General features: G+C 53.8%; 1 protein-coding gene across 2 annotated transcripts in view; it reads right to left on the bottom strand.

Annotated features, from left to right (window-relative positions):
- Positions 1-1,413: 1,413 nt before the first annotated feature.
- The window catches only part of TMEM132E (transmembrane protein 132E), a 58,803-nt gene continuing 33,476 nt past the window's right edge, over positions 1,414-26,740 (bottom strand). The window contains exons 2-10 of one of the 2 annotated variants that reach the window (XM_063629942.1): positions 15,273-15,338; positions 13,623-14,553; positions 11,961-12,107; positions 11,466-11,658; positions 10,538-10,681; positions 7,809-8,014; positions 5,633-5,921; positions 4,520-4,711; positions 1,414-3,553 (exon numbers count right to left, since the gene is read on the bottom strand). In XM_063629942.1, the coding sequence (XP_063486012.1) occupies positions 2,498-3,553; positions 4,520-4,711; positions 5,633-5,921; positions 7,809-8,014; positions 10,538-10,681; positions 11,466-11,658; positions 11,961-12,107; positions 13,623-14,553; positions 15,273-15,338 (3,224 nt within the window). In that variant the 3' untranslated portion in view covers positions 1,414-2,497. The remainder of the gene's footprint in view (positions 3,554-4,519; positions 4,712-5,632; positions 5,922-7,808; positions 8,015-10,537; positions 10,682-11,465; positions 11,659-11,960; positions 12,108-13,622; positions 14,554-15,272; positions 15,339-26,740) is intronic. The other variant, XM_055257518.2, reaches the window with a different exon arrangement.

Below are 26,740 nucleotides of genomic sequence, written 5' to 3'. Positions count from 1 at the left end.
CCCCGATACGGGATAATGTGAAAGCAATTTAGAGTTTGCATTTGGACTTAATTTGGTAGGCAATCATTTGTCGAGCACTTGCTGATTCCAGGCACCAGGTTACGCACAAGGGGGTTAAAAATGACTGAGACCCCCATACTCTTCCAGGAGTATGTAGTCAGGGCAGTGTTTGAATGGCAGATATCTGTTGTTCTGGGAACTCCAGGAGAGCCCCCCTGCCAAGCTCCCCTGTGGTTCTGCTTTGGGCTCAGCTTTCTGGTAGCTCCTTACTTGCTGCTGAGCTGCACCTGTTCTTTGTTGCTAACCGTATCTTGAGCACAGCTGGTCAGCCTCTAGTCTTCCTTTCAGACCTATGACTTGCCTGAAAATTAAGACCTGGTTGTGGCAAAGTCCATTCATTGGTATCAATGAATGCGCAGCTGTCTGTACTAGGCATGCTGTCTGCGGGAGCTGTTGCAGAGTGCTTCCCGTACATGTTCCTATTTAATCCTCACAACCACCCTGGGCTGCACCATCAGCTGAGCAGATGATTGTGGGAGGCCAGGCTTCCTTCCATAGTGGGCAACAGCATGTCTGGGCAGGTGCCAGTGTAACCCCAGTTCTGCTGCTGGCTGCTTCTGGGACACATGCTGGTTAGTGTTCCTTTCCTTTCCAAGAGTGGCTGCCAGAGCCACCTGTCTATGGGCACGGGAGGCTGGCCAGGTAGCCTTGGCTGAGCTCCTGCCCCCCTCAGGCCTGAGCTCCTGTGCCCCTTAGGCTGCTGCCTGTGCTGGGGTGTGGGCTCCCAGGGCCTCATGACAGGCTGCGTGCACACTCACAGGTCAAGTGTGGCATGAGATGCAGCTAGTCCACGGGCCACTGGTGGGGAGGGGCACCCCAACATGGCTGTGCTCTCTCCTGTCTGGTTTCTAACATGTAGATCCCCAGGCTTTCTCCATCAACCCCAAGGGGGAGAGAAGGGAGGATTCCCTGAGAGGTGGTTACAGGGAGGGCCACCTCTGAGAGGTGGACAGTGAAGGAAGCTGAAGTAACTCAGGTGGGCACACCAACCCTCTCACCTCTCTCATTTTTCTGTGCCCCCCAGAAGACCTTTCTCTGCAGTCCCGAGGCCTGCCCTTCCCTCCTCTGAGCCAATCAGGACACAGCCTTAGAGGAGGCACCTCTTTATAAGTGCACATTTGTGGGTCAGCAGATTCTTCATCCCTTGACCTGGGCATCCCAAAGCACCAGAGGGTCTTAAGGGACCTGCATGTTGGTGGAGGAAGGGCAGGACCACAGCCTGGTCTAGCCAAGTTTTGGTCTCATGTCATGCAGTGTGCCCACAGTGTGAGTGTGTGTGTGTGTGTGCATGTGTGCACTCGTTTGTGTGTGTGTTCTCCCATGCACACAAGGAAGAGACAGAGCCAGCCACCATGTACTATCTGTTCATGGGAGCTGCTGCCCCCACCTCAAGTCTGACCGCTTCCATTTATTTAAGAAAAATCCGACACAGTGGTGGGCAGAACCCGAGAGAAAAATGGCTGTGGGATGGGGTACGGGTGACACTGGCTCCCTTCTGCGTTTGCCCACCCTAAAGTCCCTCATAACATTCCCTGGTGCCCTCTACTCCCCTCCCGGGTTCCGTCTTGTGAGGGATAGGTGGCTGCCTGCCCTGTGCTGCATAGGGAAGGCGCAGTGAGAAGGGTGAGGGGTGGCTAAGGCGTAGTAGTGTTGACCTTGCTGTGGGGGAAGGAGAAGGCAAGGAGGTCCCCAGGCCTCTGGCTCTGGGGTGTGATTTGGCTAGAGATGGATCCAGGACTCTTTCCCCTTTAGGTCCCTGCCCAAAGCCCTTGGAGCAGAGGTGGGAGTCCTGAGAACTCAGGAAGGTGCCTGGCTTGGCACCAGACCTCTCTGTAGAGTCAGCTCCCAGGTCCTGGGAGGCACCCGAATGCCAGCAGATGCTACAACTGTCCCCCTAACCCCCAGATATTTCGTCCACAGCAAGATCCTTGGCAGGGCAGGCAGCCGCCACCTCCCCACCCTGCAGGACAGAAATCCCTGAATATTAGTTTGAGGAAAGTCTTTGTGCAGCCTGTGACACAAGACCCCCACAGAACCCCCTGCACAGGGGGACGACACGGGGGACAGGAGGCAGGGCCTGGACACAGCGTGGGCCCACCTGACCCCAAGCTGGACCTCCTTGCCTCACTCTTGGGGCAGGGGGTTGCTTAAGATGGGAGGAGGTTTGGAAAGGGTAGAACAGAGGCTGAGGTTGCTTTCCTCCTTGCGAGCCACTGGAGGAAGAGCCCTCCACCTGCAGGGGGCAGAAGAGGGTAATGGTGTGAGGCGAGGGAAGGCCCAGACACGGAGGCGGCTCGCCCCGCACGGAGCCGAGCTGCGGGGGCGGGGAGTATAAAATCAATTCAGCCGCCCACAGTCAGTGTGAACCAGGGGTCCCGGCTGTGTCCTACCCCGAGCTGCCCCGCTGGGGGAGTCCCTGCTACTCTGGCTTGCGCCTCTATGCAATCTCTTTGATTCTGCGCATGTAATTGTGCAGGTCCGGGGGTGCAGTGGGCCGCGCGGTGCCCGCCACATCCGGGCAGCCCCAACCCAGGTCCTCTTCCTCCTCCTCGTCCTCTTCGCCGGCGGGCACCGAGTCATAGGCCAGCTCCTCTGACGGCAGCGTGGTGAAGGTGGTGAACTTGACCCGCTTGCGCTTGGAGGTGGGCGAGCTGGCTGGGTCCTCGGCTTGGTCTCGGGCTGAGCCGCCCGAGGAGCCGTCGCCCCGGCCGTGCACCTGGCTCTGGACGCTGGTCTGCGAGCTGCCGCTGCTGTGGTGGTCGCCGTGGCAGCAGGCGGGCACGGTTTCCAGCGGGTTGCCTGCCGGCGGCGAGAGCTCTGCTTGCACCCGCAGCGGCTGCCCGTTGCCCAGGAACACCCAGTGGTGAGAGTGGTCCATGCTGGTCTGGCCCTCGGGCGGGATGCGCTTGTGCCGGTAGCGCAGCACGAAAACGATGCAGTTGATGAGGAAGACGAGGATGGCGAGGCAGAAGACGCCCAGCAGCGCGTACATACCGATCTCCAGGTCTGTCAGACCCCGTGGCATCTGCAGGAAGCCGGTGGGCAGCGGCAGGAAGTCTTCTGTGGGTGGCACGACGGGGCTGGCCGTGCCCGGGCCTGGGGCCTCCGGTGCGGGTAGCGCAGAGCCTGGCGGGCCAGCTCCCCGGGCCTCGTCCTCGCCCCCGCCAGGCCCTGGTTGGCTGGGGCCCGGGTAGTCGTAAGTGGGGTCCTCCTCGTCCCTCCCAAAGTGAACCCGCAGGCCCACAGGGGTCGTGGCCAGCACACTCTTGCGTTTGGTTTTCTGACAGCTCTCAGCGATGGTTAGCTCTGCGCGAAGCAGCTCCCCTGCCCCCTCGGCCTCAGCCACTACCAGAGGGAAGGCCCGGTCCTGGGTCACAGTGGCCACACGCTCATCCAGGCTGCTCACTAGCAGTCCGTAGTCTCGGGGGCTGTAGAGGGAGAGTGGGGCTGTGGTGCCATCACTGTAGGAGAGCCAGAGGCTCAGTAGGGCTTCCTGGAGGAGAAGGAGAAGGAGGGGACAGGAGTCAAAGAGCTGGTCAGCTGGCTTCCTGCTAGATCCCGGGCTCTGTAGGGGCAGGGACCACGAGTCTCTGGCTCTCAGCACTGGAACTGTGCCTGCGGCCTGTCGCGGGCACTCAGGAACTATTGTTCAAGTGAGAGTCTTCCTCACAGGGTGTGGGGAGGGTAAATCCCAGACCATGGCATCCAGGTCTCATACTGCTCTGAGGATGCCCTTGACCACTTCACCCCTCTCCCCTGGATGAGCTGAAGGTAAGTTTTGCCTTGGGTCTAATTCAAGTCCCTTCTGCTGCTGGAATAGCTCCATATCTCCATGCCTGACCTTGGGCTCACCCCCATCAGACAACAGGCTGTTGAGAATACACACCCACTCCCCACTTCTGCCTGTTGGCTAAAACCTTCTGAGAATTGCCCTCCCTCCAGATGAGGAAGCAGGGTTCAGAGAGAAGTGATTGGCTTGGGGTGATGGAGTGAGTTAGGGACAGAGGACCCATATCCTAACTCCGGGCTCAGCACTTGATGCTCACCTCCTCACTCCCCAGGACTCCCACCGTCACCTCCTCACTCCCCAGGACTCTCATCTGTCACCTTTCCACTTTCATCCTGTGGCTATGCCTATGGTGTATACTTGGGGCTCCAGAGATGAGTGAGGGTACTTCCTGGGGGTGATGTGGAGGTGACAGCCCTCTGTGAATCCAGGAGGGAGACCCTCAGAGGGAACATCTCAGGTGACAAGAGCAGCAAGCAAGACCTTGCTCTGACCTCCCATGTAGATGTTGTGGCCATAGGGTGGGGAGTTGTGCAGGGCATGGAGGGCAGAGGTCCTCTATTTCCTGAAGCCCTAATCTGGGGACTGTTGGTGCTAGGCCAAAGCAGAGCCCCCAAGTTCTCCTTCCATACCACCAACTCCCTGGCTGGTGAGCCAAGGAGCCCCAGTTACCTGCTTGAGGAAGCTCAAGGTCTGCTGGGCAGCTGTGGTGGCTAGGATGGTGTGGCTGCTCCCAGGGCTGGGCCGCAGGGAGAGGGCCAGGCTGGCCACCACCTGGGCCTGAAGCTGTATGATGCTGACCTTCTCCTCCGTCACCGTCAGCAGTGTCTCCCCGAGCACAGCCTCCGTCAGCGGAGACACCACCTGAGGCAGAGCGGGACCGGGGTGGGAGAGAACCAGGAAAGCACACCCACCCCGCCCAAAACCCCCAGCTAGGGAGAAATCCCAGCACTGCTGGAAGAGGAGCCTAAAGGGTGAGGCAGGCTGGGAGGCAGGACTTCGCAGCTCTGCCTCAGGTCTGCAACCAGGAACCAGTGTCCAGAGGTCATGAGAGGATCGGGGGCTCACAGGAGCCAGGCAGGAACACAAATGCGAGAGGTGGGCCAATTCTAAGGAAAACAACAACCCCCGCATGGTGATAAGTAGCAATTGATGTGCAACCTCAATGTCAGGGAGACAAAAGGGAGTGGCAAAGACTGTGGAAAATGAGGGAACTCATTCTCGGGTATAGGAGGCACCAATACTGGCTTTAGCTGGTTGTTGCCAGATTCATTTTTTGTGAAACCAGAAATTTATATATATTTTTTAAATTAGAAATCTCCCAATTTAAAACACATTGGATCAATTGTTTTACAAAGAAGGTATGTCTGCAGGCAGATTCTAGCCCACAGGTCACAACAGTTTCTTAGGTAGATGATTTCTATCCGGACACCCAATTGTCAGGGTAGAAACAAGTCAGGAAAGGTCAAAGCTGAGTTCCTAGATCACCAAACTCACCTTCCTGGACTCTAGACTGGCTGACTCTCACCTGCTCCCCCTCTGCTCTCAGGGAGGGGTCTGCTTGAGTCATCCACACTGAGGACTGATAAAGCTTGATACAGCTTGGAGTGAGAACTTTTACCAAGATGAAGCTAAGAGAGCTTAACCTTGGAATTTCAGACAAGGGGCAGGCAGGGAAGAGTGTTCTGGGGGCCAGGTGGGGTTGGGAAAATCTGAGTTCTGCACCCACAGGTAAATAAGGCTCCCGACACTGCCCCTTTGTGCTGGGACAGAGCCCATACCTACCTTAAAATGGGTGGTGCCTGGCTCCAGCCCTGCCAGCGTGCTGCTGTCCACCATGTGTGCCACTCGGGGGTCGCCCACCCGCATGAAGTCACTGACTAGGTCGGTGACCTCCACCAGCCAGTCCGGGCCTAACATGGTGACCACCTGGTCGGTGCCCTCGGATGATGTCGTGTGGAACTGGGTGAAGACCTGCAGGGTGGCATGCTGGTACTGCAGGGTGCAGCCACGGCTTGCACTCTGCCGCCGCTCCTCCTCCTCCTCGTCCTCGTCCTCACTTTCCCGGACTGACCTGGGGTGGGGACATGCCATGCTGAAGGCTTCTCACCTGGACTCTGACCTGCACAGTACACACCCCTCACCCTCGCCCTGTTGGGTCCTCCCAGCTTCCCAGAAGCTCTGCAAAAGCAAGCCTCCTCTATGGCTCATGCCTTCCATCTCTAAGTTTAGAACCAGGAGTCCCAGTCTTTTCTCTCCTAGAAAAGTACCTTCTTGACCCTACCTCCTGTCCCTCTCTGCCTCTTCTTGGCTTAAGCCAAGCCTGGGAATAGCTGGCATCAAATCCTAACAGCAACTGCTGCCTCTTCTTCAGTACTAAGTTTGTGCCTGGCACTGTTCTAAGCTCTAACCTGGAGCAAATGTGATCCTTCTTATAGAATGCCAGAAATCTTAGCTGAATTGTGTACTGCAGTTGTGTGAAACTAAGCAGAACCTGTAGGTGATGAACTCGGACATTTAACTGAGGAGATTTCCAAGCAAGGTGTGGAAATTGTGGCCTGGTTTCCTCTTGCTGCTTTTAGTCAAATGTGAGAGGAGAGAGACACATGGATAAACTGTTAAGCAAAAGGGAACCTGGACTTGATGATTTGGGACATTCTCAGCCTGTGCACATTGCAAAAAAATGCTAAAATTGAGAGGTTTACTGCCAGGAAGGTGTGCTTTGGTGAGAAAGCCAAGTGCTTTTCTCTGTAGCTAGTGCTTTGTTAATGTACTGGAGGATCAAGCAACCAGAATATTCATTCACACACAGCGTTCTTTTACCTGGGTTAATTAATTTATCCCTCACAAAAATCCTATGACGCAGGTGTTATTGTGCCCATTTTACAGATACAGAGATGGAGGCACAGAGTGGTTATATAAGTAGCCCAAGTTTACACAGCTAGTAAATAGCAGAGGCAGGACTTAAACCAGGCTGTCTGGCTTCAGAGTCCACTACACCCTTGCTACTCAAAGCAGTATCGCTATCACCCAGGAGCTGGTGAGAAATGCAGAATCACAGGCTTTACCCCAGACCAGCCCAGTCGGAATCTGCATTTTACTGAGATCCCCAGGTGATTCAAGTACACATTAAAGTTTGAGCGGCACTGGTCTACACCACCTTGCTCGTCCAAATCTCTCTGAGTTGAACTGAGCCCAATTCTCACTTGGCCGCCTGTTTCTCTCACCACCTGCTTCTCTCTCCAGCCCCGCCCACCTCCTGCTCTTAGCTGCCTGTCACTTTCCTCTCTTCTCTTCCCTGCTGTGCTTTTCTCTCCAGCAGCTCTGAGTGGGTGATTGGAATGCGGTGAGTACACACGTATATGCCCCACATATGGGCACCCAGGTGCCTGAGCCTACAAGCCCATAAGGGAGCCCGGGTATGAGTCACAGTGTGTCTGCACTCATGCACTCACTAGTGTGCCCTTGGTGTGCCCAGGCTGGGACACACGTGTACAGGTGTGTCTGCTTCATTTTGCCTGCCTGACTGCAGGCAGTCTCTTAACCTGTCTCCCCAGCCAACTCCTTTCAGTTCATCCTTTAAGACTTAGCTGAAGAGTTGTCTCTTCCAGGAAGCATGCCTTGACTTCTCCTGGAGAGAGAGGGGGTTCTCTCTTTGTGCCACTTGATTCCCTGCACACGGGGCTTCCCACCCACCATGTTCTGTGGCATGCACATGCCTTCCTCCCCTGCTGGACTGAGAGACTGGCAGGATCAGGCACTGGCCACACTCACCCCATCTCTCAAACACTTGCCAGTGCCTAGCACACAGTAGCTGGTCAATGAAAGTTTGTTGACTGCACAACCAACCTACAGACTGTGTATACCAAGGGCCTTATACCCATATGCAGACCAGACTGTGGGCTGAGGCTGTATCCACTCATGAGTTTCCCAAGTATCCGCCATGGGAGAGGGGCTGTACCTCCGGTCGGGGAGGATAGGTACCCTCCAGCCCTTCACTTGGCTGAGGCGGGCATCTGAGAGCTCAATGTGCAAGGGCAGCTTGGGGACCCATACTGTCATTTCCAGGGGGGCATTGAGGACGTCGTAGCGGAAGGTGACCCTGGCGTTCATGGACCCTCGAGACTCTTTTCCGCTCACAAACACGTAGTCACAGCTGCTGGATACCTGGGGGAAGGGAGGAACAGTTGGCACATCTTCCCTACAGGTCTTCCCGTGAGGCAGTGCAGAAGACTTCAGTCTGACAAGCAGGGCTGGAGGGAAAGTCCTAGGAGGCTGAAGGGGAGGAGGCCAGTGGAAGGAAGCACTGATTCCTCTGGGAGTCCTGGCTTCTATCATTGCTTCTGCTCTTTCTCGAGATCACCTCTTGGTGCCCACTTGGGGAGGATTTTGTTCCTTAGTAAGGAGCCAACGTGCAAATGCTTTTACAGAAGCTGTTCCTGACCTGCCAGAGCCACACTCTGGAGGAGGCTCCAGGGTGAAGGCCTCTCAGGACTGGCTCCCCTCCCCCAGCAGGACTGACTGGGCTCTGGAGCCAGGGGTCTGGCAGGTAGAGTCCTCTATGATGCAGAAAAGGACATGGGCACTTGACTGGGCAGGGAGGAAGTTGAGGTGCAGGGGATGGGGATGAGGGCAGGCCCATGTCCTCCATGGCCTCTCTGGTATGGCTGCCCCAGGAGAATGGGCAGGTAGTTAATTTCCGGTGAGGGGGGCTGCTTAACCAGGTGTGGGGATGAGGGAATGGGAGAGGAAAACTCAGGACCAGAGACCCCCAAGCACAGATGGGTGGATGGCTGCCACCAATGGATGTGGCTGTTGTAAATGCCTGCCCACCTGGATACTGACTTGCATTCCTAGAGGTTCCCTGGATGGAAACCACATGCCTGCTGAGTACATCTTCGTTGATACCTGTGCCCACTCACAGAGGTGTCACTGCCAGTACTTTAGGGCAAATGCAGATGGCTCTGTGTGTTAAATATGCCCACGCACACACCTGGCACCCCAGAATGGATCCTGTGTGTACATGCATCTACGTGCTCATGCTGGTGCATGTCCATGGGTGCATGGTCTTGAGTTTGGGGGGAGGTCTATCATTCAGCTGGTGGGCTGATGATGCCCTGAAGGCTCTGGAAGGACCCGGGGTGCTGGGACTATGGCTTATCCATGGAGATGAGCCCCTGGGGCATCCCAAACCCTGCCAGCTCCCATCATCATCTCAGAGGGGTGGGTGGAGGGATGAGACAGCAGCCCTGCCAGAAACGCTCATTTCCCACCTCAGAAGGCAAAGAATTCCAACTGCAGACCTGTAAATTCCACTTAGAATGTGGCAAACTCCATAAAGACCTGAGTATATTTCATCGAGATTTGTAACCAATTTCATTTAGAATCTTCTCTAATTACCCCTTGGTTCTGGCCTGCTCTGGAGCTCGGGTGGGGGAGTCTGGGTGGCAGAGAAGGTGCTGGGTGAGGGCCCTTGGGAGCAGGCCTGTTTCTTCCCATCCCAGTCTTCCAGCAGTGGACAGCCCACAGGCTTCTGGTGAGGCTTCTCTGAAGGGGGTGATGCAGTGGAGCAGGGGTGCCAGACCATCTGCTCTGGCTCCCTTGGAAGGCATCCTTCCTGGATCATGGATAGATGAGGTGAGCCCCATGCTCCCCAGACTTGGAGGGACCCAAAGGCAAAGCATAGAGAGAGAGCAGGAGGGAGCCCAAGCGACCAGGAGGAGAAGGACATCTGCATTCCAACTGTCCTGCTTTCCTTCAAGCCGAATTATTTACAGGAGCAAGAACGAATTCCGTTGTCTAATCATCTGATTTTGATGCCTACTGGAGGGTGGCACAGCGAGTGGCTGGCCCACCCCACAGGTACCAGGGCTGGACACCTGCTCACACCACTGCCCACTCTACGGCCTTCTCTTCCCAACTCACTTCTGACCACTGTTCAAAGCCAGGGGAAGGAGGGAATCTGGAGCCCTCTTGGGGAGGTGGCAAACTGGGTCATTGAGTCAGATGAGTGTCGTGTGGGCTGGGCTGTGGAGGACCTGCAGCCAGAGCAGGTCCCTGGGAAGGAGCTCACGGCTGAGAGGAGCCTTTAGGAGTTGGAGGACCTGGAGCGTATGTGCTGGGAGTGGGGCCCTCAGTACACAACCTTCATGCCTGGCCTAACTCATGTGCTTCTTGAGGCTTCTTCCTGAGCTACATTGCCTTCATCTGATCACTCGCACTCTGGGTTCAGGGCAGGTCTTTGAGGGGTTGTCTTCCTCACCCACCCCCTGTTGCCTTGCCAAGTGTCTGCCACACACCAAGGTTCAATAATGTCTTGCTAGATTGATTTCAAGTTGTTGACACTGCTTTCTCCTCTCTGGCCTGACAGTCTGTTTCATATTCCTACAGGAAGCCCTCCAGGACTGGCCAAAGCAATATCCAGGGTCAGGAAGAGGTAGTATTATGGGAGTCAGTAGACTTGGGAATGAACCCTTTCAGAATGGTGTGGTGAAGCCTGGGATGAAGTAAGGCCAGTTCTGTAGGAGGAAAAGGGCGGGGCAGCTGCTGCAACAGAAGGGGTCCCAGCACAGGGAGGCATGGGTTCAGTCTTAGAGGATGAGTAAGAGCCACCTGGACTCTGGTTTGAGGTTCTGCTCTCCTGAAGGCCTAGGGCTTCTTCCCCAGGGGCCCCACCTCCAGGATGCCCACCTTGATGATGTCTTCATTGTCAGACTCGCATTCCACTAGGGCGGAGACATCTAGGACGAGGCCATTCACCTCGATGGCAATGACCTTGACAGGGATGGCCACTGTCCGGCCAGTCAGAATGGCCGTGTTGATGATCTCTGTGTCCTGCAGGGAGGAGAAGCGGGGAGGGCTCTACTTGTGGTCCCCTTCTGTCCTGGGACACACTAGCCAAGGCCCCGGCTCCTGGACCCCCCAACTCCTCAGATGCACATCCTTCCAGTGGGGACACTTGCACACATGTGCAGGGATAGGCAACCACCCCGCCTCGCACTCCTTGACAGATGTTCTGCTCACTCAGGCTTTTGCAGGAACCTCAGGGTCCACCTCACTGTGCTACCTTCCCCTGGCCCCAGCCGTCTCCTCTTAAACAGCTTCCAGGCTCCTCAGGACTCACACAGTAATGTCCAACACACACCTGGCCATTCAAGCTGCCCTGGGCTGGCCCCAGACAATCATTCCAGCCTTACCACCCCATGACACTCTAAATCTATAGTTCTTTTGAACAAACTACTCATATTCTCACTACTGTACCTTTGCCCAAGTAATGCCCTGCCTGGGACACACCTTGCATTTCTGGGAGGCTCCCTCCCAGGTGACCTCCAAGACTCAACTGCCTTGCTACCTCCTTCTGCAAACTTCCCATCAGTGGTCCCTCCATGGTGACATCTCCCACCTCTGCCCCCCTCAGCATCTGCTGTCCTCATGGCCCGACAAAGATAACACACATGCACACACCTCCTCACACAGGCATATCTGGGCATGGCAGGAAGTCTCACATATACACACATGCCAATTTGTACATATACTCAGTGGTTCATATTCTTGTCACACAAATGTGCACACACGCATAGACCCAGGCATCTTCTAGGCTGGTCACCTGCCTGCTCACCATGGCCAGGGGCAGGATGGCTTGCACATCCCGCTGAATGACCGTCAGCTCAGTGACTGCCCGTTCCAGGTCAGGCAGGGCGCCGTGGCCACGGTAGTCAATGTGCCACATGATCCTCCGCTTGACCGACTGGCTGGTGAAGTTCTCCATTTCAAAGTCCAGCTGCAGGATCTCCAAGGGGCCCTGGCCTTCCCTGCCAGGGTAGGGGAGGGAAGGAGAGCAGAGGATGAAGGGCTGGGAGCAGCCCAGGAGCTCAGAAACTCTCAGTGGGGACCCCACCCCTCCCCGGCAGCTGCCTGATGGGGCCCTCTGAGCCTTCTCCAGCCCATCTGAGGTGCTCCAGCCCCAGGATCCCACTGAGGGGCCTGGACCTCAGAGACCCCAATGACCAAGCCCCAGCCCTCCCCAAGCCTAGCCTCCTTCTTCAAAGATTCCCCACCCCTCTCAGATGGCTGCTTTGCAAAGAGGTGGGTAGATGCACCACCTCAGGCTCACCGGGGGGGCAGGGGTGTGCCCTGAGCCCATGCCACATCCACGGTGGCTGTTGAGTGCTTTGCCCCAGTCAGCAGCTCCGAGGTCACATGCCACTGGCCACTCCGTGACTTGGTACCTAAAAGGGTCACACCCTTCTTGGCCTTCACCCTGGGACAAAGTGGGAGGAAGAAGAGGGAGAGGGTCAGGCTACAGCCCAAAGCTGCCTGCCTGGCCACCATCACTAGACTGTACTGGGTGGAAGGGGAACAGATAAGCTAAGTTACCCTGAGTCCTGGATGTTACAGATGAATGTTTCAGATGAACTTGGGGAATCTGGTATCACACAGCTGAAAACGCTGACCCTCGGTGAAAGCTGCAATCCCTTCTACCATATCCCTGCCAAGTCTTTGCCCATCTCTACTGGCGTACCTTAGTGACAGGGGACTCACTACTTCTGCACACATCTCATTCCTTTTTCAGAAAGACCATGAAAACTAGAAAGATCTTCCCTGGATGTAGTTGAGCTAAAACAGCCACAGGCTCTGCTGGGCAAGAACAATTACCCTCCGTCTTAACTGTAGTAGTTCTTCAAAAAGCTGGCGAGGTGAGTAGGTGTTCTCTGAATCTTCTTTCCTTCAGTGCCTCCAATTGTTTTTTGCCATAGTTCTGAATCACCTCACAGCCAGTCACGCTCCTCTGGACACTAAATGTAAAGTGTCCCATACTAAAGACGACACTTCAGCTGTACTCCAATGAACATTGGCTAAAGCAAGGTGATTGCCACCTCTCTAATTCTGCAAGCTCTACTCCTATTAATGCAGCCCAAGATCTCTGATGACTGATGTAACTTATGTTCACATTCAGGTATCATTCACTGAATGAGGCATGACCCTTTCCGACAGCATTTAAACCTGAAGGTAGGACACTGAGGAGACAAGGAAATACTTAAAGAAGCTGCAGGCTAATAGTGATGTTTCAGGTCCCATGCATAGTGCCTGGGGCTGAGGAAGCATTTTGGTGGGTGTCCTGAGAGTCACACAACATAACTCAAGCCACAGATTCCTAGTGTGAAATATTATCATTTTTGGGGTGGATGTGATACAATTTAAGGCATTTTTGAGTTTGCAAACTGTGTCCTTTTCAAGGTGTAGAAGGATAGAAAGAGCTGGGAATTCTGAAAATTTTTCTCCCAACTCTAGGACTGCGGCAAATGTCACAAAACACACACACACACACACACACACACACACACACACACACACACACACACACACAATTCTTTTGGCTCCCAGCCAAGAGGCTGCTCTCTGGACCCCATTTCTCTTCCTTGGCCTCAGTCTCCTTGTCTGTAAAATGTCTAAGGGCCCTTCTAGTCCCAGTTCTATTATTCTGGACATCTGTGCTTGTGAAACTGATATTTCCTCTTTACCATGATGCCATTTCTATGAGATCCAGAAATAGGGGCAGGAATGTTTGTTGCCATTAGACAGATAAGAGCATTGAGGCTCCAATAAGCGAGATATCTTCCTAAGGTTGCTCAAGTGCTAAGTGACAGATCCGGGATTAGGATGCTGGACAGGGATACAGCTGGGAGGTCCCCCCACCCCCAACCCACCCACAAGGAATCAGGTATGCATTTGATCTTGGAAGGGAAAACAGATACCCACCCATCTTCCCTACTACCTGAGTGTGAAGTGCTCCACGCTGGGGCTGGAGGGCGAGGAGGAGTTGGGGGCCAGATAGAGGAGGATGCTGAGCACTTCCCCGGGCTTGAGGGGCCGGTCTGGCAGGCGGATCATCAGGTTGCTGTCCAGCCTGTGCTCCTGCAGTGTCCTCCTGGCGGGCGGGCGGAACAGGCTGATGCTTCCGATGCGCAGCAGGGGGTGCTGGGTAGGGCTCTCCGCTCGGGCCCCCAGCCCGGGCCCGGCCCCCCGGCGGGAGCCCCCGCAGCCCCCCGACGCATCAGGGGCGTGGAGCGTGTAGTAGAGCTCGGCCTGCTGGCTGTCTCCCATCGCCTCGGGCTCCAGCCCCTCCGGGGACTTGCGACGGGCCGTGGGCGGCGCAGCGGGGGCTGGGGGCCCGAACCAGGCCAGGGGCAGCTCGGCCCGCACGAGACAAGTGGCCAGGCCCCCGCTGAGGCGGCAGGAGCTCTTGACTTCCCGGGCATCCCGGAAGGCGTGCAAGCGGACACAGGGCAGCCGCTCGGTGACGCCGAAGTCGTCCCAGTCCCGGCCGGCCACGTAGAACAGCACCTGGGCCACCGGCTGCGAGGCAGGCACGTGCGAGCGGACGATGAAGGCCCGCACCTTCCAATTCACCGTCAGGCGCTCGGGGATGTCCAGGGTGCTGGACGGCTGCAGGAGCTCCCGCGCCACCACCTGGCTGGTGCTGAAGGGCCCAAGAGAGACGTTGAGGACCGGCAGCTCCTTGGTCTGGAACACCACGAAGGGCTCCGAGCGCTGCAGAGAGCTGTTGGCGACCGCGGGTGACGGGGGCCGCGCCTCCCGCAGGAAGAAGGCCAGCCGCGTGTGCGACAGGCGGTAGCTGACTGGCAGCACCGGGCTGGCCTGTGGCCCCGGCGGGCTGGGGCTGGCTGGGTGGGAGCGGCCAGAGGCTGGGGACAGACAGAGGAAAGAGGCCCAGGGTGGTCAGGAGAGGCCACGCTGGGACCCCAGGGTGCCCCCAGGCTCGTCTCTCCCACCCCACAGAGGGCTGCCAACTCCTCTAGCTGGGCAGGTTCAGCCTGGCTATCCATCCTCTGGTGGGCCCCGAGCCTCGCTCAGGCCTGGCTCCCCGAGTTCCAGGCCTGGAACCCCCTTTGCCGGTGTGTGAATTACCCTCTCACCCACCGCTTCATTTATTTACCTGCGACACAGGGGTAAAGCTAATACCATCGCAAAACCTTGTGAACCTTCAGGAGGTTCTATCCCCAGCGTCCTCACTTGTAAAACAAGTATAAAAATTGTTTCTGCCTCAAAGTGCCATTGTGAGGACTTTCAAAGTCGTGCACATAAAGAGCTGAGTGGACTCTGGTGCTGAAAAGAGTCCCTGTGATCCCTGTGTATCCTGCACTGCGCTCCGTGTGGGACAGGCCTTAGCGTATTTCATCCTCAGATCAATCCGTAGAGGTACGTATTATTATGATCTCCATCCACGCGACCAGTTTTCTATCAGTAACTTCCGATTTGAGTGCCAATCCTAACATCTTACAGATAAATGAACTAAGGTGCAGGACACTTAAATAATTTAACCAAGTTACATGGGCAAAGGGGCCAGCAGTGGGACTCGAACCTGGGGTCCCCTGACTCAAACCCAAGCTCCTTAGTATTGTACCTGCTGTCTCAGCTGGTGTAGGGTCTCCAGGGATCCAGCTCTCTCCCTTCTCCCTTTGGCCACAGACTATATTAAACAGGAAATTTTATTCTCAGTCTCCCACACCTAAACATGGGCCTCCTCCCTCCTCTTAACTCCCTCTCCCTACCCACCAAGGAAGCTGCCAACTTCTGGCAATTCCACCTCAGGCTGCCCCTTGTCCTCCTTCCCTGCCCCCATTCTGGCCTTACTCCTGTCGCTATGACGACATACCACTGGCCAATAGGGTCTCTCCTCCTCTCTGGCATTCTCCTCCCCCACACAGTAGCCAGAGTATTTTTTTTCCTGGACACAAATCAGACATTGTTGCTCCTCTCACTCCCAGCCCAAAACTTGTTGGACACTGTCAAGGAACGGGAAGGACCCAAATGGAGGTTTGAGGTTTGAAATCTTATTTTGGATCTCCCCGAGAACCTCCCGAGTCACATTCCTCAACTGTAAAAACAGGACAATGATAACAGTAATGCTGGTCTCGCAGGAGGCTGTGTTGTCATTTGTTTTGTTTCTCAGAATCAAATAAGAAAGCACTCTATCAATTGTGCAACACGATGCAAATGTGTGTATATCAAAGAAGCGCTCCCATCTGCTTACAAAATAAAATCCAAACTCACTTTGTACCTGAGTGTGACATTCAGGGCCCCCTACACAAGGCATCAGGATCCTTTTTCTCCTAGGACTCCTCCTCCCAATCCCCTGCTGGTGGCTTAACTGGACAACTCACTGACCTTCACACTCATGGATGCTGCCTTATCTCCCCTCCTTTGCTCATGCTGCACCCTCTGCATTAGATTCTCTCCTTCCTATCTGTGCACATCCAAATCTGAGTCTTCCTCCAGGGTCCAGCTTCAATGCCACCTCCTTCGTGAAGCCCTCCAAGATGTGCCCTCAACTCCTGGGGGTTTCCTCAGGGCTTTGTCCTTCTCTGAAGGGGCCTCCCATCCTGCCTGTGTGGGAGTTAGTTACCTACCTGGCCTTGCACCAAGAAAGCCTTCAACAAATCATGGTTGATCTACACCGAGTGATCTGCAGAGACCTATGTCCCAAAGAGGAGACTCCTAGTCAGTACTAGATATTACTTGCAGTTTATGCATATTTATCATTTATCACTGTCAATTAAACCTTGGCAGTTTCACAAACATTCACATCCAGTTCCTCGCAAAAGCAGTGAACTAAAAATTCCTTGCTCTTGAGGCTCTGGTCTCAATATCCTTTAAAAAAAAATCTGCAGTAATCTTCCTTGTTCAAAAAATAAGGCGACAGGCTTGGGGCATGACAAAGGCCCTTGGGGTCAGTTGTTTTAAGAGGCGTGGCACGTGCTCTCACCACTTCTCCTGTGGCACACTCGGAAGGACCTGAGCAGCCCTTAGGACCAACTGGGGAAATCATTGGCAAGAAATGCTGGGAGCTGATGGTGGAGTGGGGGTGTGCAGCAGAGTCCAAGTGAGGACAGGAAGTTGTTTGCAGAGATGGGGAGAGCTTTTCTGGCTGGTGCTTGAGGTCTCATAATGTGTCCCTGCAGCCTGGGGAATGCTGGCCCTGGGGCCGACTGTGGAAATGCAGGGTCCACATTTGGACCCTGCTTTGGAAGCAGCATCAGCAAGCAGGCAAACCAACCGGCTTTGGGACTCAAGTGCAAGGCCTCCCTGCCACAGACTCACTGTGCAAGTTGCTTTCCATTTTGAGCCTCAATTTCCACCTCTAAAGTTGCGGTGGTGACATCCGTCCCTCCCCTTCACAGGGACGTTGAGAGTAGCTGAAAGACCAAGAACAGGACATCCTCTGGGACCTGCAGAGCAGCTCAGGGCAGGGGCACTGATGCATGTATGGGGAAGTACAGGGCCTTTGAGTGCTGAGGCCAAGGTGGGGCCCCACGCTCCTCCCTCTGGGCTGGGAGAAGGGCAGCTGCGGCCAGTGAGCTCTCAGTGCTCACTATCCAGGCTGCAGAAGGACAGGGTGGGTGGGTGGGGGGTACTAGCCCTGCCTTTGTTATCCATCCCCTGGAGACCCCAGAGCTGCTAAGTGGCACTTAGTCCCCTTTGCCCTCTCTTACTGTTCCAACTTCACGGCTGACCATCTGGATTCCTTGGAGGCACAGCAGGGGCACAGACCACCAGATGGGCACCGGACTCAGAGAGGCATGAAGGAAGGGATTGGAGAAGTGTGACTGCATGCCCCACCTGAATCCCCTCACCCCCCTGGGGGAGGAGCTGGTCTGGCAAAACCAACATCCTGGATCATCCAAACCATCCGCTGTTCTTGGAATATACTGAGAAAATGTTTCTACCCCAGGGCCTTTGCATTGCCGTTCCGCTTGCCTTGAATTTTCTCCTGTTGATATTCACAAGTTTCTCTCCCCCTCTCTTTTCTCTCTCTCTCTCTCATCAATCTTTCTTTAGGGATATCTTCCTGATTATTTATCTAAAGTAGCGCTGTCTGTCCTCCATCCCTGCGACTGATCTCTCTCTATCCCTTTTCCTGTTTCATTTTCTTCATAGCACTTACCACCACTTAACACTATATTATATGCAAGTGTCTGTTTCTGCCAACTAGAAATTAAGTTCCATAGGGGCACAGACATGGCTTTACTCCCTGCTCTATTTTAGTGTTTACAACATGGCCTGGCACATAGCAGGCCCTCAATACATTTTTGTTGAAAGAATGAAATTCTCTGAATAAGCAGCCCAGCACTGACTGGGATGCTGTGGGGGTAATGAGTTCCTTGTCAATGGGGCATCCATGAGGAGACTGGGTGGCCACTGAAGGGAGGGCTCCTGGCACCAGGCCTAGGGGCTCTGGACCTTGTCAGCAACCTTGCAGATAAGAAAGCTGAGTTTCTGGAAGGGGAAGTAACCTGTATCAAGAAAACAGCTGGCATTCAGAAGAGGGAGCCAGAAAGCTGACATCAGGGCATTGCAATTTTTTATTTATGTCACTGTGGCCCACAGCAGCCTCTCCCATCACCACCATGAGCCACTCCATCCTGCTGGGACCCTGCAGTCTCCTCAGCATTGGAGCAGGGTGGGTCCCTGAGACCCTAACACTAATCTCTGCTCTCCCACTCACTCATTCTGGAGCTTAAAGGAACCTGCTTGATCTCTCTGGACCTCAGTTTCCCCTGGGAAGTGGAGAAGGCCCTGGAAGCCTTCTGGTGTCGCTGGAGAGGGAAGAGGTAAGACTGGTGGAATGAGCAGATCACTTGGTCTGTCAAGTTTTCAAAGACACTAAATGTGTGCTTGAGTGTACACACATGTGTGCTAACATGCACTCTGGCCTGCAGCTTGGCACAGAGCTCTGACTGCCAGACATCGTGGAGCATGGCATGGGAGGAAAAGCTACTGGAAGGTTCCTTGAAGGAAGACAGATGTGGGGTGGGGAGAAGGGAGGCTGATCAACACAGAGACTGAGGTCAGGCCAGGACTGGAGGTGGAAGAGAGGAGAGATTGGGGGGGAAGGCACTGCTTGGACCCACCTTGGACACACAAAACTAAGAGGTGCCTACACCCTCCAGACTGACCTGGGAGGACACACACACACACACACACAGGCTGGCACCTGCCCGCCCCTCACCTCCAGAGCAGGCTGCCCATAACAATTCCGTGGGCCTGGTAGTGAACACTGGCTCCACTGTGCCCCCAGGCTGCAGTTCTGTTTTGACCCCAGTTTGCCCTGCAGACCAGTTTGCCTGCTGCCTTCCTGCTGATGACCTGGGCTCTGACTTGGTCTTCAGGCATTTGGGTCTGGCCCTGGGACCCTCTCCCTTGCTGCCATCTCCTGAGAAAAGGGGCTTCTCCATGTCTTCTCTGACTTATGATGGGGTGTTATGGGCTGAACTGTGCCCTGCCCTTGAAATCCTAACCCTCCGTATCTCAGAATATGACTGTATTTGAAGACAGGATCCTTAAAGAGGCTACTAGGGTTAAAATTAAGCTGTGAGGGTGGGCCCTAATCCAATATGACTGGTGTCCTTATAAGAAGAAGAGATGAGGATGCAGACACACACAGAGAGAAGTTGTGAAGACACAGTGAGAAAGTAGCTATCTACGAGTCAGGAAGACAACCCTCACCAGAAATCAATCCTGCTGACACCTTGCCCTCAGACTTCCAGCCCCCAGAACTGTGAGAAAATAAATTTCTGTTAAGCCACCCAGCCTGCGGAACTTTGTCATGGCAGCCCTAGCAAACTGATACATGGGGATTTGGTATTTCTGCCCCTCCTAGCCTCAGTTTCCCCAGTAAAATGCAGAGACAACATACAGGGGGAGGGAGACAGGCTGGGATCATCCAGCTTTTGCACATGGGGATCATGATGATGACTGAGGTGTTCCCAGCTCTCCCCAGCGTCCCCCACCCCTGCCAGACTGTGCTTAGCAAGGGACCCTTTCCATATGAGCTGGAGCAGCTCTGTTCTTCTCACTACCCCAAAAGACAAATACATGAATAGTGGCTTCACCAGCTCTGCAGGAGGGTATCTGACCCAACAAGACCCAAGAGAATACTTGCACATGGGAGGATGTGGGGGTCCCCCTCATCCTTCCATGCCCAGCTCAGGCATCGCCTCCTCCTTGAAGCCTTCTCTGATACCTCTCACGGCCACCATCCTAGGCAGACAGCCCCTCCTCCTCTCTGCTACTGCTCTGCTCTGGCCAGCTCTGACTCTGACAGATCAAGAGGAGCCTGGCTCTGGTATGAGTGAAACGCACGTGATCTGGGAGCTCTCTCATTAGTCACTTCTGTGATTGCTCCACTGGGGCCATGAGACACTGGCTCCTGGGTCCCTGTGCCTGCACAGAGGTCTCTCAAGCCATCTCCACCATTAGATGGCACATAGTTGTTTTTCATACCTCTGCCTATCCAGCTGAGCTGGGATATTGGTGGACACTGGGGCTGGACCAGCTTTGCATAGTACAAGGTCAGCTGGCTGAAGGAGAGGTAATGACTTGGGCCCAGTGGGCCCTGAACACTGCCCTCCCTAACCACCAGGACAAGGCCTTTATATATAATACTATTGAACAGTTGGTGTCTTGGACAAAGATGCCCAGCTTAAGTGGCACACAGTGGGGGCTTAAACAAATGTCAATTCCATACCTTTCTGAGGTTGGGGGTACCTGCTCTGGCTTGCCTTAGGTGTCTGGGAGCACAGCAGGGGCCCTCTGCCTCTCCCAGACAACCTTCTCCCCAGGTGCAGAGGCCAGCCCCTACCTTATTGGGCACATAAATGAATCTCTGTGGAAGCTAGGGCCAGGCAGGCTAGGGGTGGGGGCTCCCCTGGCCATGTCCCTGCTTCTAATCAAGATCAGATGCCTCCTGCTTCTACCTCTAATTGTCTCCAAATTAAAACTAATCTCTTGCAAATCAGAAAAAAAAAGTTGTCATTAGCTTTGGTGAGTTTGTGGTTCAGGGGCACAGCAGGTGTACCAGCAGGGCTCGAGGGCGCTGGGCTGTGCTGGGAGGGAGCTTGGCCTGCTCACCTGTGTGTGCACACACACATGCATCCACACCAGATGTCAGTGTTTAGGGATCTGTTAGCACTTGCTTCTGGGTTTGCCTGAATATAGGAATCAATATAGGAAGCAACCAGAGCAAATAAAACAACAGCAAACAATGCCTGAGGAAGGGCCCAGGCTTATACAGTCAGAATTTCCAGGGGATAGGCCTGGTATTCATATGTTTATGGAGCATCCCAGGTGTTGTCATTATGGCAGATGCTTGGAACATAGCACTAAGTAGGAAGGGTTGGCAAAGATGCCGAAGAGGCTGTGACTTGCGCAGCATAACGCTGGCATTGCTGATAGTTAATGATGACAAGTACCCAGAGCCTAGCACAGTGCCTGGCCCATACAGATGCAAAACACATCGTTTTATCAAATCTATGAATGAATGAATGAATGAATGAGAGGGGGCATGAGCCATGATTAGTGCCAGTGGTGAGAATCCCAGGTGCTATGTGGTCCATGATGAAGAGGCCAGAAATAGGCTCTGCCCAGCGACCCCACCCCAACCCAGACCTGGAGGACCACAGGAGTGGTATAACCTAAGGGAGTAGGAGGGACTGGCCCTGGGGAAACACCCCCAACCCAGGACACCTGCGGTGGAGGAAGCTGAGGCCAAGGGTGTAAAGAAGAGGGCTCTGAACTGGGAGGAAGGATGCCTGGGTTGCAGGCCTGCTCTTCCTTGGCTGATTGGCAAGTCTGACCTAGCAGGTCATTTCTGCTCTCCAGGGCCGTATTTCCCCATAGGCAAATGGGGAATTACTAGCCCATGATACCAAATCGTTCCTGTGGAGCAGAGTGCTGCAGTGGGAAAAACCTAGGTCTTGAGAAAGATGTTTCATTTTTAAAAAAAATCAGTGATGCCCAGTGCTAGCAAGGGGCTAAAGAACTGGTGCATTCCTCTGCCCTCCTACTGGAGGGTGAACTAGGTAAGCTTTCTAGAAAGCAATTACAAAATATGCTTTAAAGTTCTTAAAACTGTTCGTGCTCTTTGACCCAAGAAATCCCGCTTTGGGAATCTAATAAACAGAAATCTGCTCAAAGATTTACAAATGTTGGCCGGGCATGGTGGCTTACTCCTATAATTCCAGCACTTTGGGAGGCTCAGGAGGAAGGATCGCTTGAGACCAGGAGTTCGAGACTAGCTTGGACAACAAAGTGAGATCCCATCTCTCAAAAAAAAAACAAATATCACCAGCCATGGACCTGTGGTGCCAACTACTTGGGAGGCTGAGGCAGGAGGATCACTTAAGCCCAGAAGTTCAAGGCTGCAGTGAGCTATGATCACGTCACTGCATTCCAGCCTGGGCAACAGAGTGAGACCCTGTCTCTAAAACAAACAAACAAAAAACAAAAAAATTTACATAGATGTTCACTGTAATGCTATGTTTACTAGTAAAAAATTAGAAACAACCTAAATGTCAAAAGCAGAGTTAGATTAAATAAATGCAAATGCATAAAAATGGATATATGCAGCCATTGTAGATCAAGTTCTCAAAAATAATATTTACTTGAATGGGAAAATGTTCAGAAAATAGTGCAAATTAACAAAGCAGGGCATTAAACTGGCTATATGGCATAATACCAATTTTATGTAAAAAGATGTAAACACTGGGAAGAAATGTATCAAAATGCTAATGGTGGTTATCTCTAGGAGGTGGGGATTATGGATGATTGTTATTTTTTACTTTATGTTTTTAATGTATTTTCCAGTTGTCTGCAATGAACACACATTACTTGTAAAATTAGAAAGGGAACAATAAATGCCATTAAAAATAAACGAAAGTGTTTGAAGTTGTTCCAAGAATTTTTTTTTAAAGAGGAAATCCTAAAAAAAAGAAGAAACAACCTGTTTGGCTTTGGAGTCACATAAACTCTCACTCAAATCCCAGCTCTGACATAGCTGTGTGTCCTTGGGCAAGTTACTTAACCTCTCAGAGCCTCGATTTCCATACCTGTGAAAAGAAGATCTTAGAACCTATTTCACAGAGTTGTGACTAAATAAGCAAATTGTTTGCTTGGTGTAATTTCTCGTACAAAGTTGGTGCTCAGTGTTCATTCGTTCATTTATTCATTCATTCATTCAACATTTATTGGTTATTTAGTTCTGAGAGGAGGGAAGTGCTGACCTGTTTTTCTCCTGCACTTGGTGCATTGTCTGGCTCACGAAGGTCTTCTGCCAAGGCCGGTTTAGTTAAATAAGACAAGTACAGAGCTGACAGGCACATGGAGCAGGGTCCCAAAGGCCTCCAAAGAGGCACAGAGGCTGGAAGGAGTGCCAGCTGTTGAGTGGCCCTAGAATTTGGCCCAGAAAGCTCTGTCACTGATCTGCTGCATAACCTTGGGCAGTTTGTTTGCTTTCTCTGGGCCTCAGCTTCTTTCTTTGGGAGAAGAGGATAGTCCCTCCTCTGCATGCCACATGGGTGACCTAGAAGTGGGTAGGGGTTATGTCTGCAGGGAGTTCTGGACTAGGCAGCAGTCAGCTGGCTGAAGGAGAGGTGATGACTTGGGCCCGGTGGGCCCCGAACACTGCCCTCCCTAAGCACCAGGACAGGGCCTCTATGTTTAATGCTATTGAACAGTTGGTGTCTTGGACAAAGATGCACAGCTCAAGGAGCAAGCAGAGGTTAAAACCCAGCCCCGGCTCTGCTCGCCAAGCCCGGTGCCTAGTGAGGGGCTGCTTCTGTATCTTTCTAAATTGCACAAAGATACCATCTAAGTTAGTCCCCACAGGCATGCCCCCACCCCAGGCTGGAGCTGCAGTGAACCACATTGGGCCAGAGGAGAGAAGAGGGGTCCAGTCCAGAGACAGAGGGATGAGTGCCTCCCTGAGGTCTGGGGTCTGAGGGAGATGTCCACCCCATCCGCAGCCCTGTAGCACCTCCCTCCTCCAAAGCAGCCCAAACCTTCCCCACCACGAAGCTGCAGACCCCATCTCTAGGACCAGCCTGGGTGCTCCTCTGGCACAGGCTAGTGGCTCCTTCATCAACCTGGAGGCTCCACTTTCCTCTCTCCGCTGTATTCCCAACACTGAGTGCCTCTGGGTGACTGCAGCCTGGGCTGGGCTGGGAGCAGCAGGAGCCCCAGAGCAAGGACATGCAGCTGGGGAATATGTAATCACTGACTCCATGCTGTGGCCACTCCCTCAGTGGGTGGGTGGGAGGAAGAGCCACTGAAGCCACCAGCAGCCAGCAGCCCCCAGATGGCTCTTGCCCACTCCCTGGCAGGTTGTAAATCCTGGAGAAGCAGCTTCCCAGTACTGTCATCCACCCCACCCCCACGCCTGGCTGGAACCAGTGTTGGTTTATTCCAACCAATGTTGGAATGAAAGTCAGCTGTGGGGAGGGGCCAGCAGGAGGGGCTCCCCTCCCCCACTTTGCCCTAAATCCCCTCCCAGGAGACCTCCTGCCTGCTGACTCCCAGAAGCTCTGGTTTCCTGCCATCTGCCTGGGAACTCCCCATCTCTTAGCTGAAGGGATATCAGGGTCCGTCCTCTACGCCTTACAGATGAGAAAAAAGGGTCACAAAGGTTTGGGTCAGGCTGGCTCTGTCATTTCTTAGCTGTGTGATCATGGGCAAGCGGCTTCACATCCCCCCACCTCAGTTTCCTAAACTGTGCAATGGAGTGAGAATAGTCCCTTTTTCACTGACTTGCTTTGCTAACAAAATGCCTATGTTATAAGATTACCTGTGAAATGTTTCAGCGGTGCCTGGCACACAGGCAGCCCTCTTTAAATGTTAGCTGTTCTCTGAGTGTTATTATCATCGTCATTAAATGGATCCCCCAGACGACCTCCTGAGTCAGGAGGCAGAGATCCTCCAAGACCCAGTGACCGACTCCCCTCTCCCCTATATGCAAACCCAATGCGAATCCTCTTGTGCTCTGATTGGGGCTCGACTTGCCTGCTGCTAAGGGTGGAGACCCTGCTGTTTTTTTTTTTTTTGTTTTTTTTTTTTTTTTTTTTTTTTATTATACTTTAGGGTTTTAGGGTACATGTGCACAATGTGCAGATTTGTTACATATGTATCCATGTGCCATGTTGATTTCCTGCACCCATTAACTCGTCATTTAGCATTAGGTGTATCTCCTAATGCTGTCCCTCCCCCCTCCCCCCACCCCACAACAGTCCCCGGAGTGTGATGTTCCCCTTCCTGTGTCCATGAGTTCTCAGTGTTCAATTCCCACCTATGAGTGAGAACATGCGGTGTTTGGTTTTTTGTCCCTGGCACCCAGCACAGAGACTTACACACGGTCTGTGCTGAACAGAGGATTGTCGAGTGAATGAGTGAGTGAAGGAATGACTGGGATGGCCCTGGGAGGTGGTTGTGGTTGTGCCTGCTAACACACACACACACACACACACACACAAAATCTGTGCCAGTCTCCCCCTTGCAGGCACCCTTGCTGTACCCCACCCTGGGACATCTATCCTAAACTGGCCACTCCTTTTGCTCCCTCGGCCTAAAACCAGACCAAGGCTGCTGCTCAGTGTGACTTCATCGTCTTTGAGAGGAAGGAAGGAAGGGAGGAAATCACAGAGACCTAGGCAGAGGAATCGGGGAGGGGGGTACTAAACTACAGACTGGTGAATGAAAGAATGAATCAAGCTCAGCTAACTTGGGGGCTAGGTCTGCTTCCCGAAAGCCTGAAGGAGGACCAGGGTACCAGAAGGACAGGTGGCCATGAGACCCCAAGAAGCTGCCACCAGGACAGCCCCTGAACTGGCCTCCTAGTCCTGTTCCCGGGGAAACCCAGGGAGGGAAGACTTGCTGAAAGCATACAGCAAGGTAGTATGAGAGACTTACTGAAACCCAGGGCTCTTGTTTCCCAGTTCCCTGCTAGTCTCAGGGTACCTTCCTCTGGCCCCTGGAGCCTTGCCACCTATGGGGAAGCAATCCCAAGAGGAGGCCAAGGAAAGGTTCCCTGGTCCTGGGAGATCAGCTGAGCCATGGTCCCTCCCTTCCCCTCTGGCCTCTGCTCCCATGGGATCCTGTAAGCTGCACATTGCACTGAGGGGCAGGGTCTGGGGGCACATGGTAGAGAAGGATGGTGAGAAGGAGTAGTTTGGGATAGGGTGATGTGGACCTCTGGAGACAGGGACTACAATATGTACAACTCAGGCTGGTGTCCCTGGGCTGGAGGGGTCCCATGGCAGGAGGGGCTTGGAGTTTGGAGGCCCAGTTGTTGCATGGAGAGTCCAGGCAGAGGAGAGATATCGGATGTAGGGACAGAAGCTCGGGCCCTTCCAAGTGCACAGTGACCCCAGGCCCTCCGCGGTACCTGCTCTGTGAGCCTGCCCTGCAAGTTGTGAGCCTGTGTCTGTTAGTCTGTCTGCATCGGCGATTTCAGGATCAGGACCAGAGACATCAACAGCCTTATGAAGACAAGAAAGGCTTTGTACTTCCAATCAAGCATCGCTTACCCCTGGGAACAGCTCTTTTATTTCTGAAACACTGGAGGGACCCCATCCTCACCCTTACCCCAGCAGCGACCTGCAGGGCAAACCCTTGGCCTTAGACCTCAGTCTGCCTAGCTGTAATGGGCTCTGATGTGAGGTCCCTTTTGTGATGGAAAGGGCTGCGTGCGGGTCTCAGGGATGTAGGAATAGGGGTCAGGAGGTTTATTTGTCACCAGGTCTGGAGTTGGCCAGTGGCTGTGCAGCTAGAGACAAAAGGACACTGTCGAAGAGCCTCTCGTTCTTAGTGGAAAAGACACTCCCTACAATCCCGCTGCCCCGTGCCCTATCCAGGCCACATGAAACAGAGGGCTACCTGCTCCAGCCAGCATGACGAGGGCCCTCACCTTCAGCCCCAAGCACCCTAGACTCCTGTGGGGCCCAATTTCTTGGATCTCAGGATGACCACGAGGGAACGGGGGAACAAGGCAATGAGGCCACACTGATGCGCTTGTGGGAAGGGCCTTTTGGAGACAATGGCCTG

The sequence above is a fragment of the Symphalangus syndactylus genome, chromosome 20 (assembly GCF_028878055.3).
Source record: "Symphalangus syndactylus isolate Jambi chromosome 20, NHGRI_mSymSyn1-v2.1_pri, whole genome shotgun sequence".
Lineage (NCBI taxonomy): Eukaryota > Metazoa > Chordata > Mammalia > Primates > Hylobatidae > Symphalangus > Symphalangus syndactylus.
Note: the sequence above shows the minus strand (reverse complement) of the source record. Positions and strands in the feature narration are given on the sequence as shown.